This window comes from Tyto alba, unplaced genomic scaffold (assembly GCF_018691265.1).
Source record: "Tyto alba isolate M040663 unplaced genomic scaffold, T.alba_DEE_v4.0 Super-Scaffold_16, whole genome shotgun sequence".
NCBI classification, from domain to species: Eukaryota; Metazoa; Chordata; class Aves; order Strigiformes; family Tytonidae; genus Tyto; species Tyto alba.
Genome location: NW_024881278.1, coordinates 20,122,944 through 20,137,085, shown reverse-complemented (window position 1 = coordinate 20,137,085; position 14,142 = coordinate 20,122,944). Strand labels below are relative to the sequence as shown.

At 43.9% G+C, this 14,142-nt stretch overlaps 1 protein-coding gene across 2 annotated transcripts; it reads left to right on the top strand.

The window, feature by feature from the left end:
- The first annotated feature begins 633 nt into the window (after positions 1-633).
- LOC104362944 (protein FAM133-like) lies at positions 634-8,889 on the top strand. 2 transcript variants are annotated; one of them, XM_032989396.2, is made up of 7 exons: positions 634-837; positions 1,322-1,393; positions 1,643-1,777; positions 4,982-5,034; positions 5,634-5,717; positions 5,945-6,037; positions 7,564-8,889. In XM_032989396.2, the coding sequence occupies exons 1-7, from the start codon at positions 678-680 to the stop codon at positions 7,612-7,614; spliced, it is 648 nt and encodes a 215-aa protein (XP_032845287.2). In that variant the 5' UTR covers positions 634-677; the 3' UTR covers positions 7,615-8,889. The 2 variants fall into 2 exon arrangements, with proteins under 2 accessions (XP_032845287.2, XP_042645851.1); XM_042789917.1 differs by having other exon boundaries at positions 775-893.
- Positions 8,890-14,142: the final 5,253 nt, after the last annotated feature.

Here is a 14,142-nt window from a genome sequence, read left to right as displayed (position 1 = left end):
TGGCCTATATTCCTTTTGGCTGGATTTAAGCAGGCTTTTTAAAAGGATGTGGCATACTGAGTATTTATGTACAATCCAGAGAAAACCCGACACTGCTTTAGATTAAGAATTAATGTGCTTCACAGATGTTTTGGTTTATCCTTGAATAGCATAAAGCAGCCGCACATAGAAGTTCGGTAAATTCTAAGCTAAGCTAGGTCAGATGGAGATGCACGAGGTCGAGGGAACGATCAGAATCAATCCAGGATGTTATTTCTGTTTGGAGCGGGTTTGGGTTCAGCTGAGGTTGGATATGTTCTGGTCCGAGTCAGTACCAGGAGTTGTTGCCGCATCCCACCGTCACCTCACGCTTGAGAATACGGTGTTTTAAAAACGGGAGTGGAAAACTTGGTGAAGCCCGAGGTGTCGGAAACCAGCTTGGGAAAAATGTTAGTGCCTGCCTCCCGTTCCTGTGGGAGAGCGCAGACAGGCGCTGGGTGCCACGGCCTGTCCCCGCTCCCCAAATCCCCGCGCAGGGTGGCGGCGAGGGGCAGCGCCGGAGCGGCCTCTCCACGGCGGGAGGGAGCGGGGAGCCACGTCCCGGGGGCCGGGCTCGAGCCGCAGCCAGCTCCGCTCGACTCGCATCCCTGCGCCGGGGGAGGAAGGCGTGCCGAAGGGCTCCGGTACCCGGCGGCGGGATGGCGGCCGCGTCCCCGCTGCCGTGGGAAGCCCGTGAGGCCGGGCCCCGGCGGCCCGCGGCCCCGCGGAGCGGCGGCGGGCAGGAAGCGGCGGCGGGCGGGGCTCGGGCCGCCCCAGCACTTCCGGGTCGCGGCGCGGCGGGGCCCGGGCCGCGCCTTGGTGAGCGCAGCGGCGGGGAGGCCCCCGGAGCCGGCAGCGGCCGCCTCCCTCCCGGGGTGGGTCGGGGAGGGGGGTCCTGCGAGAGCCGCCGCGCCGGGCCCGGCCGCGTGGAGGGGGTGAGGGCGGGGGGGGAGCCCGCTTTTTCCTCAGGAAACGGCGGCGCGGCCCGTGGGCTGACCCGGGTGGTGTGTGGGGGCCGCTCTCGGGCCGCGGGCGGCTGGCGGGGCCGGTGCGGGGCCCCGGGCCGCGCCAGCGCTGGCGACGGGTTCGCTGAAGGGTGACGCGAAAACGGGGGTTCGGCCTCGGGTCCCTGACGCGAGGGGATGGGGGCCGGAGCTGGCGCCTCGCTACGGCGTGGCGGGGTTTGGTGGGAGCGGCGGTGGGGCTGCCCTCACAAGTGCCCGCTGGTTTCCCCCTGCCCCCGCCTTCTCCCCCCCAGGCTTTTTGGAATGGTGTTACTGACCGTTCTTTTGACTCTCACTAGATATGGATAATGGAAAGGATGAAAAAAGTAGGCCGCTCTGTGCAACTTCACAAGAAGAGCTGAAAGTCCGAGGTAGGCATTGCTAATGGGCTTCAGTGGTATGGTGTGAGTGTTATCCTTTACATGTTACCCCACGTTTGACCCTGATGTTGGGCATTGTCACTTGTTAATCGTAATGGACCATGGCACACTGGGAGAGGGATAAAAAAGCCCACCACCCCCTCAGAATAGGGGTTCATTGTGCTTAAGTTCTGTGAAGAATCATTTTTTTAGACCGTAGCTACTAGCATGCTTGTCACTGTTGCCTCGTGTTATTCTAAGGAAAAGAAAAAAGGAAACGAAAACGCAGTAGAAGCAGATCATCATCCATTTCATCCACATCGTCTTCTAGCACTGCATCCACTTCTTCTTCCTCATCATGCTCATCATCAAGGTCGTCTTCTTCAAGTAGCAGAGGTAAGCTACCACCGTGCATACACGTGATGTTTACCAGTTCTGATAGCACTCCTGGAAACATTTAAACCTTAACTTAAACGTGTCTAAAACACCACAGAGGGACTGTGGAATACCAATACTGCATGTTCAGAGTGTTCTCTCAACCCTTTCCGACTATTCACAAGTATTGCTGTGTTAAGGTATCTGTTTCCACACATGATACAATGTTCCTGTGTTAATTTAAATAATTAACATAGAATGGAATAGATAAATAATTAACATAGAATAGAAACTGCCATTCAAAGACATGTTATGTTGTAACAGTACTCTGTATATACTTAAAACTGTTTTGAAAGTATAATGAATACAGATTTTTTTCTACCTCACCTGTCACTCTAGACCACAGTTGGGGTCTTTGATTTAGTCTTACTTTAGTCCTAACATTTCAAGCATTTAGCTGTGAGGACTCGAGTGAAGTTTGTTAATGGTGATGACCAAGTTCAGTGGTAACACATATGCAGGCATTGCAGGATTAAGACTTTCCATACTAAGCTGCTGCTTACTTAGAGGACTTAGGGTAGATGCTATCTGGGAGTAAGTGCAGAATTTTTTTCTATGAGTATAACTTGTGACCCTGAGAGGAATGTATTACTGATCATATCAAGACTGCATTGTTTTGATACTCTGTATCGAAATATTCAGTATTGCTGCAGGTAAGGTGACCAAATTACCTTTTTAAATAAAATCAGACTAAACACTGAAGTGTATTTACTGCGATTGGGAAGAACTCTAGTATGAACTGGAGTTCTGATGAGAACATCAGGGTCAGCTGAAACGTCACCATTTGGTACAGGACCTCATGTTTGTGACTGTGTATCCCACAGTTTAACAGAGACTTAGTTCTGCTTCTCTTGAAGCAGATTTATATTTGTATAGAAATATTACTTGTTCACATACCTCAGTGGCTTGATTCAATGTATCTGACATAAATATATTCCAAAAATATTAAAATCTATGAACTTGTACATTTGATAGGGGGGGAGGTGTGTCTTCCTTTCTTCTTGAATGAATTTTGTTCTGTGTGATTCAGTCTACAACTCCTAAAAAGAATTAAAACGTCATGCGAGACACTGAATGTGTGAACATGCTTGGCATGCTCTCTGATTCATTTTTTGGAAGGATGTCAAGAAACATGTTTATATGGAAAAAAAATCTGAATTAGGCTCAAGTTGTCAGTCTGCACACTCAGAGATTTGCTAAAACTCTACAGCTAAAAATTTCCTAAGTTTTCCCATTCACAGGGGAGAGGAGACAATCTAGAAAAAATGTTCTACAAGGGCATGTTTAAACAACTCTGCTCCACCCAGAGAATAAAAGACGTGAGGTAATTCTGCTAAGACACATATACCAGTGTAGGTAGTTGCCACTATGGAGATGGAGCATAAAATCATTGTGTGACTTCAGAGCAAGGAATGATGACCTTAAATTGCAACAGGAGGGATTTGAATTAGATCTAGTAAAAATCCATCCTAGCAGCAGAGCAGTGGAATAGCTTGCCTAGCCTGCAGTTACAGACCTTGAATGGTGAAGGTTGCCCCAGTCTCATGTGTTGGGTGTAGCAGGAGTGGTGTTAACATTGCTTGGGATAGCAAAATGGAGATTTCTTCCAGCACATTTTAATCTGTGTTTCTCTTACTTAGCAAGTGCAGCTGTAACTCTGGCTGTTAGACACTGGGCAGTGGCTAGGAAATCTCCAAGGAGGGTGGGGGAAATGGTCTTCTGCTCTCTTGAGCTGTATGCCCCACCCACCTTTTCTAACCTTGCTGGTAACAGAGGTTGTATGGAAAATGAAGCTAACTTGAATGCAGAAAGGACACGCTTTGCTGTGGAAAGAGAGGCATCAGGGTACAGAAACTGGGAATGCAGCTCGGTATGTGGAACTGGGAGGGGAGTTCCCTGCAGACAGGAGACAAGCTGGCAAATCAGAGCTAGAACTAGGGAGGCAGGGTGGCTGGGTATGGAAACAGATGGAGCTAGTGAGGAGACCAGGTGCTGTGGAATGGCAACTCAGAGTGAACAGGAGGAAAAGATGGCCCGGCTTAGCCTAGGAAGTCAACAGTTCAGTGCAGAGGTCTAGAGGAGTTTTTCTAGGGTTTGTGGTCACAAGAACCGTGGCTAGAATGGTGGGAGATAAAAGCTGAGTCTGGAAGAGATGTGGGCAAAAGTATAAAACTGGGCAGGTGTCTGTTCACCACATCATACTGATTTTCAGAGCCTGGAAGGAAACCCAATGTTCTTGAATGTACCCCTTCCCTGATGCTGGCAAACATTTGTAAAAGCCCCTGGCCAGGTATACCATCCCCTGTGGGTGCTTAGTCCGGTCCACTGTTACCAAGAGACTGAACATGGTGATAGAATTACGATTTTCTTCGTTTCTTCTGACACAGTTGTGCTGCATTTGTCCTTAGAAGGCCAAAAGAAGATTGCTTGGGCAGCCTTACGTTAGACTTTTCTAGCTTTTGAGTCTGGATGTGCTCTGGTATATTCCTATAATGTTATGTTTTGTCTGGAATTTATTGTAAAGAAACTGCAGAGCTGATAGCTTGGAGGCAGTCTGTTGGAAGACTGGTAAGCTGTTTCACAATCTCTGTAGGTTTACAGACCCACAGTCGAAGCTGCTGCTTCAAAATCAATTCCTCACATGGCAGTCACAATGTAATCTTTAAAATCTATGATTGGTTTATAGACCTTGTGAGTTCCTGCTTTACAAAGTTTACTAAAAACCTTGAAGTTGGGAGGTGAGCTGAGTGAGTACAAAGAGTTTTTCATTTGCCTCATACAGTGATAGTATTTTCAGTGGTTTGTCAGCCCCGACAGTACTTTTTGTTGCCTCCTTTGAGAGACAGGACCCCTGGCTATAAAACAGATTCTTGCAATCTCTTGAGCACAGCTGCAGAAAGAGAGAAGTATTGTCTCTTTTGATTAATATATTGGTATAAGTAATCACTGAGTAAATGAGGTATTTTCAGTTTTCATGTTAGACCAGTAAGTGGCAGTAAGTTATTGTGTTGCTTTTCTCAGAGTTAGTTTCAACCAGCGGTAATACATATAGCTGAATTAAAGCATTTTCTTCTTACGTTTTACGTTTCTATATGCCTTATCTGTAAAACCAAATGCCTTTCTCAGAATGCTAAACTTACAGGGTTTTGTTTTGTTTAATTTTAGATTCTCCTAAGTCTAAATCAAAGAAAAAGAAAAAAGAAAAGCACAACAAAAAGGTAAACCTTTACAAAGATGAATAAGTAGTTAACAAACAGAAAATATTTCTTCATATTTTGATAACTTTAAATGCCATGTAAGATGTAATGTTGTTGTCTGTGGCTATGTAAATCTGAATTGTGTGTTTAGGGTTACAGTAGTTGAACTGATAGGTTGGCATATACTTGACTGTATACTAAAGGAGAAATAATTTAAAGGTTCCTTTTGCCAATCATTGATGGTCTGGCTAGAGTTTAGAATAATCTCTGAAGAAAAGAGAAGTGGGGAATCTTGATAACTTTATAGCCTTTGTCAGAAGAAATGATTTATAGTCAGTGAGAGAGTAGTAGATGATTCTTCTTGTAATTTTTCGCTTTATTAGGACCTTCTGTTCAGTGATTTTATATATTGGGGCTACATTATAAGAGAGAATGGGGGCTCAGACCATTTCTGTTTCTCAGTAACCACCCTGCTGCTTTACTTTCTGTGTTACTCAGCATGGTAAGGGCAAGCAGTAGTGGCTGTCCTGACTAGCCGGAGTGTTGAGAGCTACTTGTGGATTTCCTTTTTTTGTCCTTGTGAGTCTGCAAGCATAAGAGTTTGCATCTTATACTTGTAGAAAAGGAAGAAAGAGAACAAAATGAAGAAAAAGAAAGAAAAGAAGAAGAAGAGAGAGAAAACAGGACCTGTTCAGCTTTCCAAGGTATACTTGTGTGAGTCTGAAGTCCCATTATATTTCTCATCTAAACACTTAATCTGTCCCATCATAAAAATGTTTATAGCGCCACCAGTTTTGTCATCAGCAAATAGAAACCTATCTATTGTTTTGGACAGTTAGGAAGTGTAAAAGATTATTATCTGTAATTTTATTTAAGATTTGTAACATTACAAGATAAAGCTTAGTCTTTCTAATGTGTGGTCTCATTTTAGTTCTTTAAAAACAAAAAGAAGAATGAAAACTACAGCATGATAACTGGAAAGAAAATTAAGATGAAAATAAAGAAGTCTAAGGAGGATAAAGAGGTAAGAGTTAAAATAGTCTGTATATCCCTAGGGGAAAATACTGTATCTTTTTAATATTTTTCTAATAGTAGTCTTTTGTAGAACAGTATGTGTTACAGTTAGGAGTTTTAAATTGATTCTTGCTTTTAATGTGGCTGTGATGCCATCTGAGAAATTCAAATTAATTCTTTTGGGAGGTTTTGTGTTATGAGTGGGCTTGGACTGCTCAGGCATGAGTAGATAAACCAAAGGATGCCTGTGCAGGTTCTTAGAATTTCAGTCAGTCCATAATGTTTAGCTGATTCGTGGCGCGCTCTGTTCCTTTAATTTGCACTAGTTTTAATTTTGCTCATCATCTTCCAGTCTCTTGTGGTCAACTGTGGTAATTGCTGCTTTACTGTGTTTCTAACGTGTGTGAGATTAGGCATTATTTAGAGAGGAATTAAAAAAAGTTGCCAGTAGTATTAATACCACGTGCTCATGCATTCTCGCAATGCAGTCAAATGTTTTTGCTGAGATACCCAGGGAAATAGATACCACGAATAGCATTTTGTGCTATTGCTGTGGGTGTTTGGACTCAGCACTTTAATATGTTCACTCTTTTTCAGCAGTTTCCACAACTTAGTGATCTGCAGAGGGCTTCTGGTACCAGTCAGAGTGTGTTAAACATGTTACTTTGCTGAGGGGATCCAGTTTAGTGGATCCTGATTCAACAGTTCCAGTTCATTCTATAGCTACCAAAGCAGACCTGAGCACTCCAAGTTAAATTTGATCAAAAATACATGATCTTCTTTCTGTGGCGCTGAAGCTTGTGTTGTTAGCTGAATGCTTGCTAGCCTTATCCCAGTAACCTGCTTGTTACAATATTTGATGTCAAATATTTGATGTTGGTCCTTTTTTGATTGATATCCATGGTCATGAACATGCTGAATTGAACATTAGTTCTTCACAATATTTTAAGATTCAGTAGTTGTTTTATTAATGGTCACTTTTAAAAACACTGGAAAAAGCGTTTTGACTCTTTGAGCCATCTCTTATGTAAAGAAAACCTAAATTCACGGTTCCTTTTCTGTTATGCCGCAAGCTCCTGCTTACGCATAGAAAAAAATACTTCCCAAAGCACAAGACTCATTGTGCATACAGTGAAAGTTGCCTCAGACACCAGAGAATTGCATCTGCTCTGCTTGTGAGTTGCCTCCCGTGCAGGCTGTGAGCTGCATGCTGACAGCCCGATGGAGCCTCCACGGGGAGGCACTTAGAGAATGTCTCATGAAATAGCGACGGTGACAGCTTGTCTCCTGTAGCATCTCTCCCGAGTACCCGCTGCCTTGCGCTTCCTCCGGGCACTCACACCGAACTGCTAGCTAGTCACATCCAGCTGCTGGAATGTGGGAGTGCTTGTGGTGCAGCGTGCTGAGCCGCGAAAGCCTCACGGAAAGCGGGGTTATGCAGCCCGAGATGCGAAAGCCCCACAGAAAACAGTTTACAGCCTTGGTCCACTGAGTACGGGTCTGTTAAACTGCTGCTTCTGCTTTTCTGCTCTACAGAGAGACCGGAACCGTGCAGAACTCCTTGAATTTCTGAACTCTGCCTTATAATGGGAAGAGTGCTGACCAAGGACTTGTAAATACACCAAGCCGACGATCATCCTGCCTAGCAAAACACTAGAGGGAAACTCAGGGAAAAGGACACCAAGTTTGACAAGACCAGACTCTCCTGCTGAGAAGACAATCGGGATGTCCTTTTTTAATGGCAAAGTGAAGAGTAACTGATAACTTGTTAATGAAGATCCATGTCCTCCTTTTGAGATCCTAAGGTAATAGCCAGGCTGTGGTGTTTTAGAAGAGCCTAAGAGTGTGTCACTGACAATGATAAGAAATGACGCACTGAAGTTCAGTAATGTAATTTCTATTCTAACTGCATGCAGAATGCTCTCTACTTTCAAATGTCATAATGTTTCTAGTAGTTTAAGCGAAGCAGAGTATTTGTAAATGTCTATTTGAAAGATGAGGCGTTTCCATATGTATATTTTTTCCAGTAGTAGTTTTACTTGTCCTAAAGAGCAAGTTGACCTTTGTAAATAGAACATCCTTTTACATAAATGATTTTTTGACAGTTCATTCACTAATACGTTATTTTTTTTCAGGGGTTGAGATATGATCTTTCTCTGGACAGTTTATTGCTCTCTCTGACTAGAAAGTGTAACAGCAAAATACTCTAGAGCAATAATGGTAGCTGAATGATTTTTATCCTAAAATAGCAGCAGGAAAGGACTCTTAAGTTTTGTTTGTTTATCTGCATCAGCTGTTCAAAGGAAGCTCGCAATAGATAGTTTACCCCCCACATCTGGAGTTGCAGTTCCTAAACGTAAAAACTCTGGAGGTCTGGCCTGCCTTTCTGATCCCGTGAGCTGTGTATTGAATCTTCCTCTGTCTGAATTGCAGCAAGACAGATCTTGCATATCTTAGTCAAATGGAAAGAGGAAAAGCCATAGGAGTAATACCAAGGCAGGCAGTGACAGTGACCCTCCAGCTGTGTTGACAGTCCAGTGTGAGATGGGGCAGGTCTGGATATGCAGCTGGACCCCGGCATAACTCTGTGTGTGTGCGTGTGTGTGCTAGCCATGGAATTTGCTCAGTGCTTGTTCACTTCCTTCCAGAGCCTTGACTTTTGAATAGCCAGCAGGTCCCTGTGTACATAACCCTGATGTGGGAATTCCACTTCTTGAATCCCTTGTGTAGCAAGTGCTCCTCGGGAACCACAGTTCCGGAGTGCCTGAAAAAAGGAGTCAAGGGTAGTTGACTTTGACAAGAATATCAGGGGTACAGTGGTCAGAGTGTGGGGAGTTCATTAAAGAGCAAATAAATGGAAAACTCTTTGTGTCTGTCTGCCGTGGTGTTTTAAGTAAGATTTATAGCATTGCTCAAGGGGTAATTTTCAAACTGTTTTGATATGTGAAACTTTCTGAAGATGCCAGAACCCTGTCTTTTCCCTAGTTCTTTTTTCTGTTGTGAAATACTTTGCAATTGCCACAGAGATGTAACTCTTTAGAGACTAAAGCCCTGATCCAGAAGAGCAAGTCCTTACATCCTTATGAACATAAAACATGAAAACACATAGGTAAGAACTGAAGTTTCCTTGACTTTTAACCTGGTGATGGGAGCTTTTTTGGAAGCGCTGTTCTGAAATGTCAGCAGGGGGAAAACCAACAACAAAAAACCCCACTTCTTTTTTCTCATGGGGCTCATGCTTTGATTTATGCTACTTTAGTATCTTCTAACTAGCGATGCCAAAGCATCTTGCCCAGGTAAGCAGCTTTTATCTCTGGGCTTCTCTTAACGATGTTAATCCCAAACACGTTCTCAGAAGACACTAACATCCTTGCTGTTCCTCAGGCTATATTTTATGTTAAGATGGCATAATTTCCTGAAAAACTTGGAGGGGAGAAAGTAGAGATTTGGAAGATACAAAGCAAATAGGAACATGAAACCCAGAGATTAGACTTGTAAAGAACTGCATTGGCTGGAAGGTTCAGACTTAATTGAAATAATCTACTTTTTGCTGCTTTATTCAAGATTGGTCAGGATCGTAAAAACTCCTCCACTGTTCCATGGTAATATGGAAAAGGCAGAAGACCTTTAGTAACGTGAGGTGATCTGTTCCTCTTTTAGGGTTTTAGTAGTTGCCAACTTTGACTGTACGAAAAGGAGTCAGACCACTTTTTCTTAAAAAAACAACAAACCAAACCAAAAAATACATTTTTTTTTTTTTTCTGTTTCGGGACAGAGGATTTTTTCCTGATCAGTTTTGACATGCTGGATATGCTTTGGTAATGCTTTAAAGTATTTCTGTGCCAGAATTTACTTACAAGCTATCATTTCAGCCACAGAACTTCATTCTCTCCTGCCCGGTTAGTTACAAGTGCTGTCTGAAGTGTTCCAGCAGTTGCTGCTTTTATACGCCTTTGTTTCTTTCCTACCCACTTTCATGTAGATTCTTGGGTTTCTAAAGAGGTTTGAGTTCATATTGCACTCTTCCCTCCCCCATCTTTCCCCAGAAGCACTGAGATCATGTGCATCTTTTTGGGACTGAGTATCTTTGAGGCTGCTGTTTGGAGCTGGCCAACAGATTCCAGTCTCCCTAGAGCACAGACTCATACAGCCAGAGAAATTGTCCATGCCTTGCTACCTCAGGAAATAAGTTAATTTTGCTGGCCTTTTCACTGAAGCACAGTTGCTTAATACTGCTTCAGATTACTATTATGGCAGCTGAACCAGGTGTGAAGGCTATGATGGTAAGGTAAGAGATGTAGAGGAATGTGATGAAATCCAGATCAAGGAATTTGCATGAGGGAACTCTGAAGTGGTGTGGGATGTCGACCTGATATGCAAATGCCTGATAGAGAGCCTTGCTACCAGGTCTCAAAAAAATGTGTATCAAGGGGGAAGATGAAGGCTGGAACAACAGAACAATGTAAGAGGTATGAGGTAGGGATGGAGGGAGACTGCTGCTATCAGAAGTCATGGTGTGGGGCAGAGGTCAGGTGATAAGGGGCTGCAGGATCCTACATGGCTGTACAAGTTGAGATTTGCTAAAATGCTGAATAATAGAAGTCCTCCAGAAACTTGTGTGTGTGTGTGTGTGGCAGTCTTCCCTATCACACCCACTCTGTATGTCCCCTGCAGTATTTTCCATTCTGGGAATCACACAGAACTCAACTGAATTTTTTTTAGCAACAGGAATTTCAGACAGAAGTCACTGGGGTGGGAAGGATATATTATCTGAGCTGCTGCTGCCATGCCCCATCCTCCTTCGCAGCATTTTAAGTATTGTATCCCACTTACAACATGTGCCACAGGCAACAGAATTGGTAAGACTTGGTCCATTGAGATTTGTGCCTGTTGCTCCTTAAGCCCTTGCTACCACACTGTCCTACCTCCTGGTTGTGTGCTGTAATTATGCAGGCACAAATATAAACGGGCTGTGTGATTTTCATCAGTCCCATGGTGGAAGGTGCTCATTTGGACCTCCTGGATCTAGTCAGTAATTGTCACAAAGCAGGAAAGGGACCAGGTATTTTTAAAGATCTCTCCACAATTGATACAACTGGTAGTAGTCCCAAAAGTTATTGGAAGGAGATACAGTACAGTTACATAAGTTTCTTTTCTTATGCAGGCAAAACAGACAAAAACCCAAATGTGAAAGAATGGTGGATGCAAGTAATTGATTCAGCCAGTTCTCATGGACAATGCAATTCTTTGTTACCCTTGTTTTTATTATTATTTGCCTGAACTTGAATCCTTTGCCTGTGCAAAAATGTACAAGAGATCAAGATGAGAAAAAACTTGTAAATACCACTTTGTTTTGGAAGTACTTGCCTCCATTGAAAGATGTATCATCCTGCAGTGCTGAGCAGGGCCTGCAGTTTTGATACTGGTTCAGTATTTACTAAACTTGGGCAAGTTGTGCTGTTCTGATGTACTTGGATGTTTCATGCAGCAGGAATATATGAGCTTCCCAGTCATCCTCTGCAGCAGGGAAAACTGAGTGAGTTCTATATACAGGGGAAAAGCAGAGGTCAGAGGGGCTGAAGTAACTTGCTCTGGGGTTGCCTGCTGAACCTGCCCCGGTGAGGTGCTGGTGGGGACCTTGGCCACTGGATGGAGCTCTGATTCGCTTTGTTGTACCTGTTAAAAGTACTCCCTGATCTCTGCTGTGCCTATTAGGAAATGAGTTTCCAGAGTTCTTGCTCAACTCTCAAGGTTGGGCTCTCTACTGTCATGTGGGCAATCCATGAAGTGGCTGGATTTTAAGTGGTTGTGGGTCCTCCTGAAGGTTATGAGATCCTGGGCACACCTGAAAATCCTCCAGTCTGCTACTTGGCTATATTTGAAGCTGTTGGGTGATAAGCTTTTGAGGAAGCTGCTGCTTAAAATTATTGGCAAACACCCAGCCTTCTAGTTCCATCTCTGGACAAAATGAATTATCAAAATTACTGTCCAGTGCAGAGATCATGATTTATTTGGCTGTTGACAACAGGTATTGTTTTCTTGCCCATTCAATTTCAGTCTTAAATTGTGATTCACAAGAGTATGAAATGTCTAGTGTTTTCTGAGGGAAGAGCAGCATGTGGTGCTGAGGTCTCTAAGGAAGCATGTTTTGAGCCTTTTCAAGCAGTGTGAAGATCATTCATATCCAGTTTTATAAGTGTACATCTATCACAGAGGCACCATGTTTAAGATGACAGCTGCCCCATACCACCACGCTGGCCACTGGTGCCATGTTCCAGTAAGGCACTGAACACTACAGCTAACTTCAGCTGTGTTTATTTTGCTCTCCATTGGTGAGCTCTGCTCTGGGTGACAGTGGTGTAACAGAAAGGTAGCTGTTGGTCAGGAGAGGCCTGGTTAGAAAGCTGCTGCCTGTTTCCTGGTTAATCGGTGCTGGGGAATCTGCCGGCAGGTGGCATTGCTATCCAGCTGCACTGTCAAGGACATTTAATTTATTTTTTTTTCCCTTTGGACACTGTCTTTGCACTTTCTTAATCCGAAACCCTGTAATTAGCCTGCAAAGACCTAATTATGTGTTGTTTATGCGAAACGTTTGTTACTGGCCTAAGAATTTAATCCAGTCTTTGTTCATTTCTTGCTCTTGGCTGTGCTGTGGACAGACAATAGTCTCTCCTGCTGGTGCTTTTGTGCTAAAGGCAGAAGGAAGCCTTTAACTTATAAGTAGTTGAATGCAACAGGAGCAAGTTGCTGAGAGCCAGTAGGGACCTGGAAAGAACAGGTGTTCTTGCACTATCCCCGCCTGGGGTTGCTGAGTTCTTCAGAAACTGCACAGTGCTCTTCTCCTTCTCTTAAATAATTTCAGACCTCCGGTGCCGGAATATAGAAAAAAAAATACCTGAGGAGTATTTCACTCTCACTGCTTCATACCCTATCTGTTTTTTTAAATAGCCTTCAGACTAAATTAGGTGTGATCTGTTTTTTTAGGCAACCTGATACTGCAGAGAATAAGGCTGGAAAAGGTACTGCATGTGGGCTGTGACCTGGTAGAGGCCTCTGAGAACATGGCATTGTGATCACTAAACAGGTGTAACAGTAATTACATCCTGAGAGTAGATACTCTGGTGTAGAAAACACATGCTCTCTCCCACACTTCTGCAGGATCTGCTGCGGGGTCAGATTAGATTTGGTAGCAGCAAAATGTAATTGTGACTGAAATAGAGAGGTGAGATGCTGTAATCTGGTTATCTAGCCAAGACCCTAAGAATTTATAATTTTATGAAGTATACAGTGTACACAGATAACCATAAATGGCCACATAATTCACTGTGCTTCTTGTAGCCCTTTTCCTCACCTTTGTGTTATTTATTAAGATCTCACCCTGCAAAGATTTTCCCTTCATTTGAGAATCTCTTTGTGCAGCAACTGCACAGAAAATACATGGTAGTCATTGGGAGACCTGGGCCTGAGATCCAACTCGCAGGGCCAGCACGGCATCTTTTTGATGTAAGCCAGCTTGAAACATGGCTTGTCTGATCATACAAAGGGAACAAGAGGTCCCTTATGCTGACAGCCCACAGCGCAGGCAACACTACCAGGGAAAGACAGGCGCTGAGGTTATGATGTCTCTGCTGGGTACAGGTGGGTGGAACTGAGGGAGGCTTAACAGCCCTTCTTCTCTTGCAGGGCACAACCGAAAAGGCTTTGACTCATGCAGTCCAGTGCTTCTCAGAACACTTTTGGGGCAAAACTAGAACAATGGCCTGTATCAGGGAGGTGTAGCAGAACACAGGAATATCAGAAGGGCCATCCAGTCAAGGCCTAGCTGTCTTTGGTTTTCTTCCTGGGAGAGGCCTGTAGTAATGTTTGGGGAACTACTTCCCCAGAGTAACAGCACAGAGCTTTGCTTGTCCACAGCTTCTGGCAAGGAGCAGCTTAAGCCCTGTTCTGTAGACTGCACCCTGACCCCTGGTTTACTAACCCTCTGAACTCACATAGTCCCCTTTTGGAACCACTCATCGGTCTGATCTCCAGAATGTGCTGAGCAATGCAATCCATACTTCGGTAATATTTTATATTGGGAAAAAAATTCCTTCCTTTTGTTTAACATATGCATGC

Bases quoted from the DNA above. Each gene is read 5' to 3' on its own strand.
- LOC104362944 (XM_032989396.2), top strand. From the start codon at position 678: ATGGCGGCCGCGTCCCCGCTGCCGTGGGAAGCCCGTGAGGCCGGGCCC. The intron at 838-1,321 runs GTGAGCGCAGCG...GACTCTCACTAG, and splicing joins GGGGCCCGGGCCGCGCCTTG to ATATGGATAATGGAAAGGAT. The intron at 5,035-5,633 runs GTAAACCTTTAC...TTATACTTGTAG, and splicing joins AAGAAAAGCACAACAAAAAG to AAAAGGAAGAAAGAGAACAA.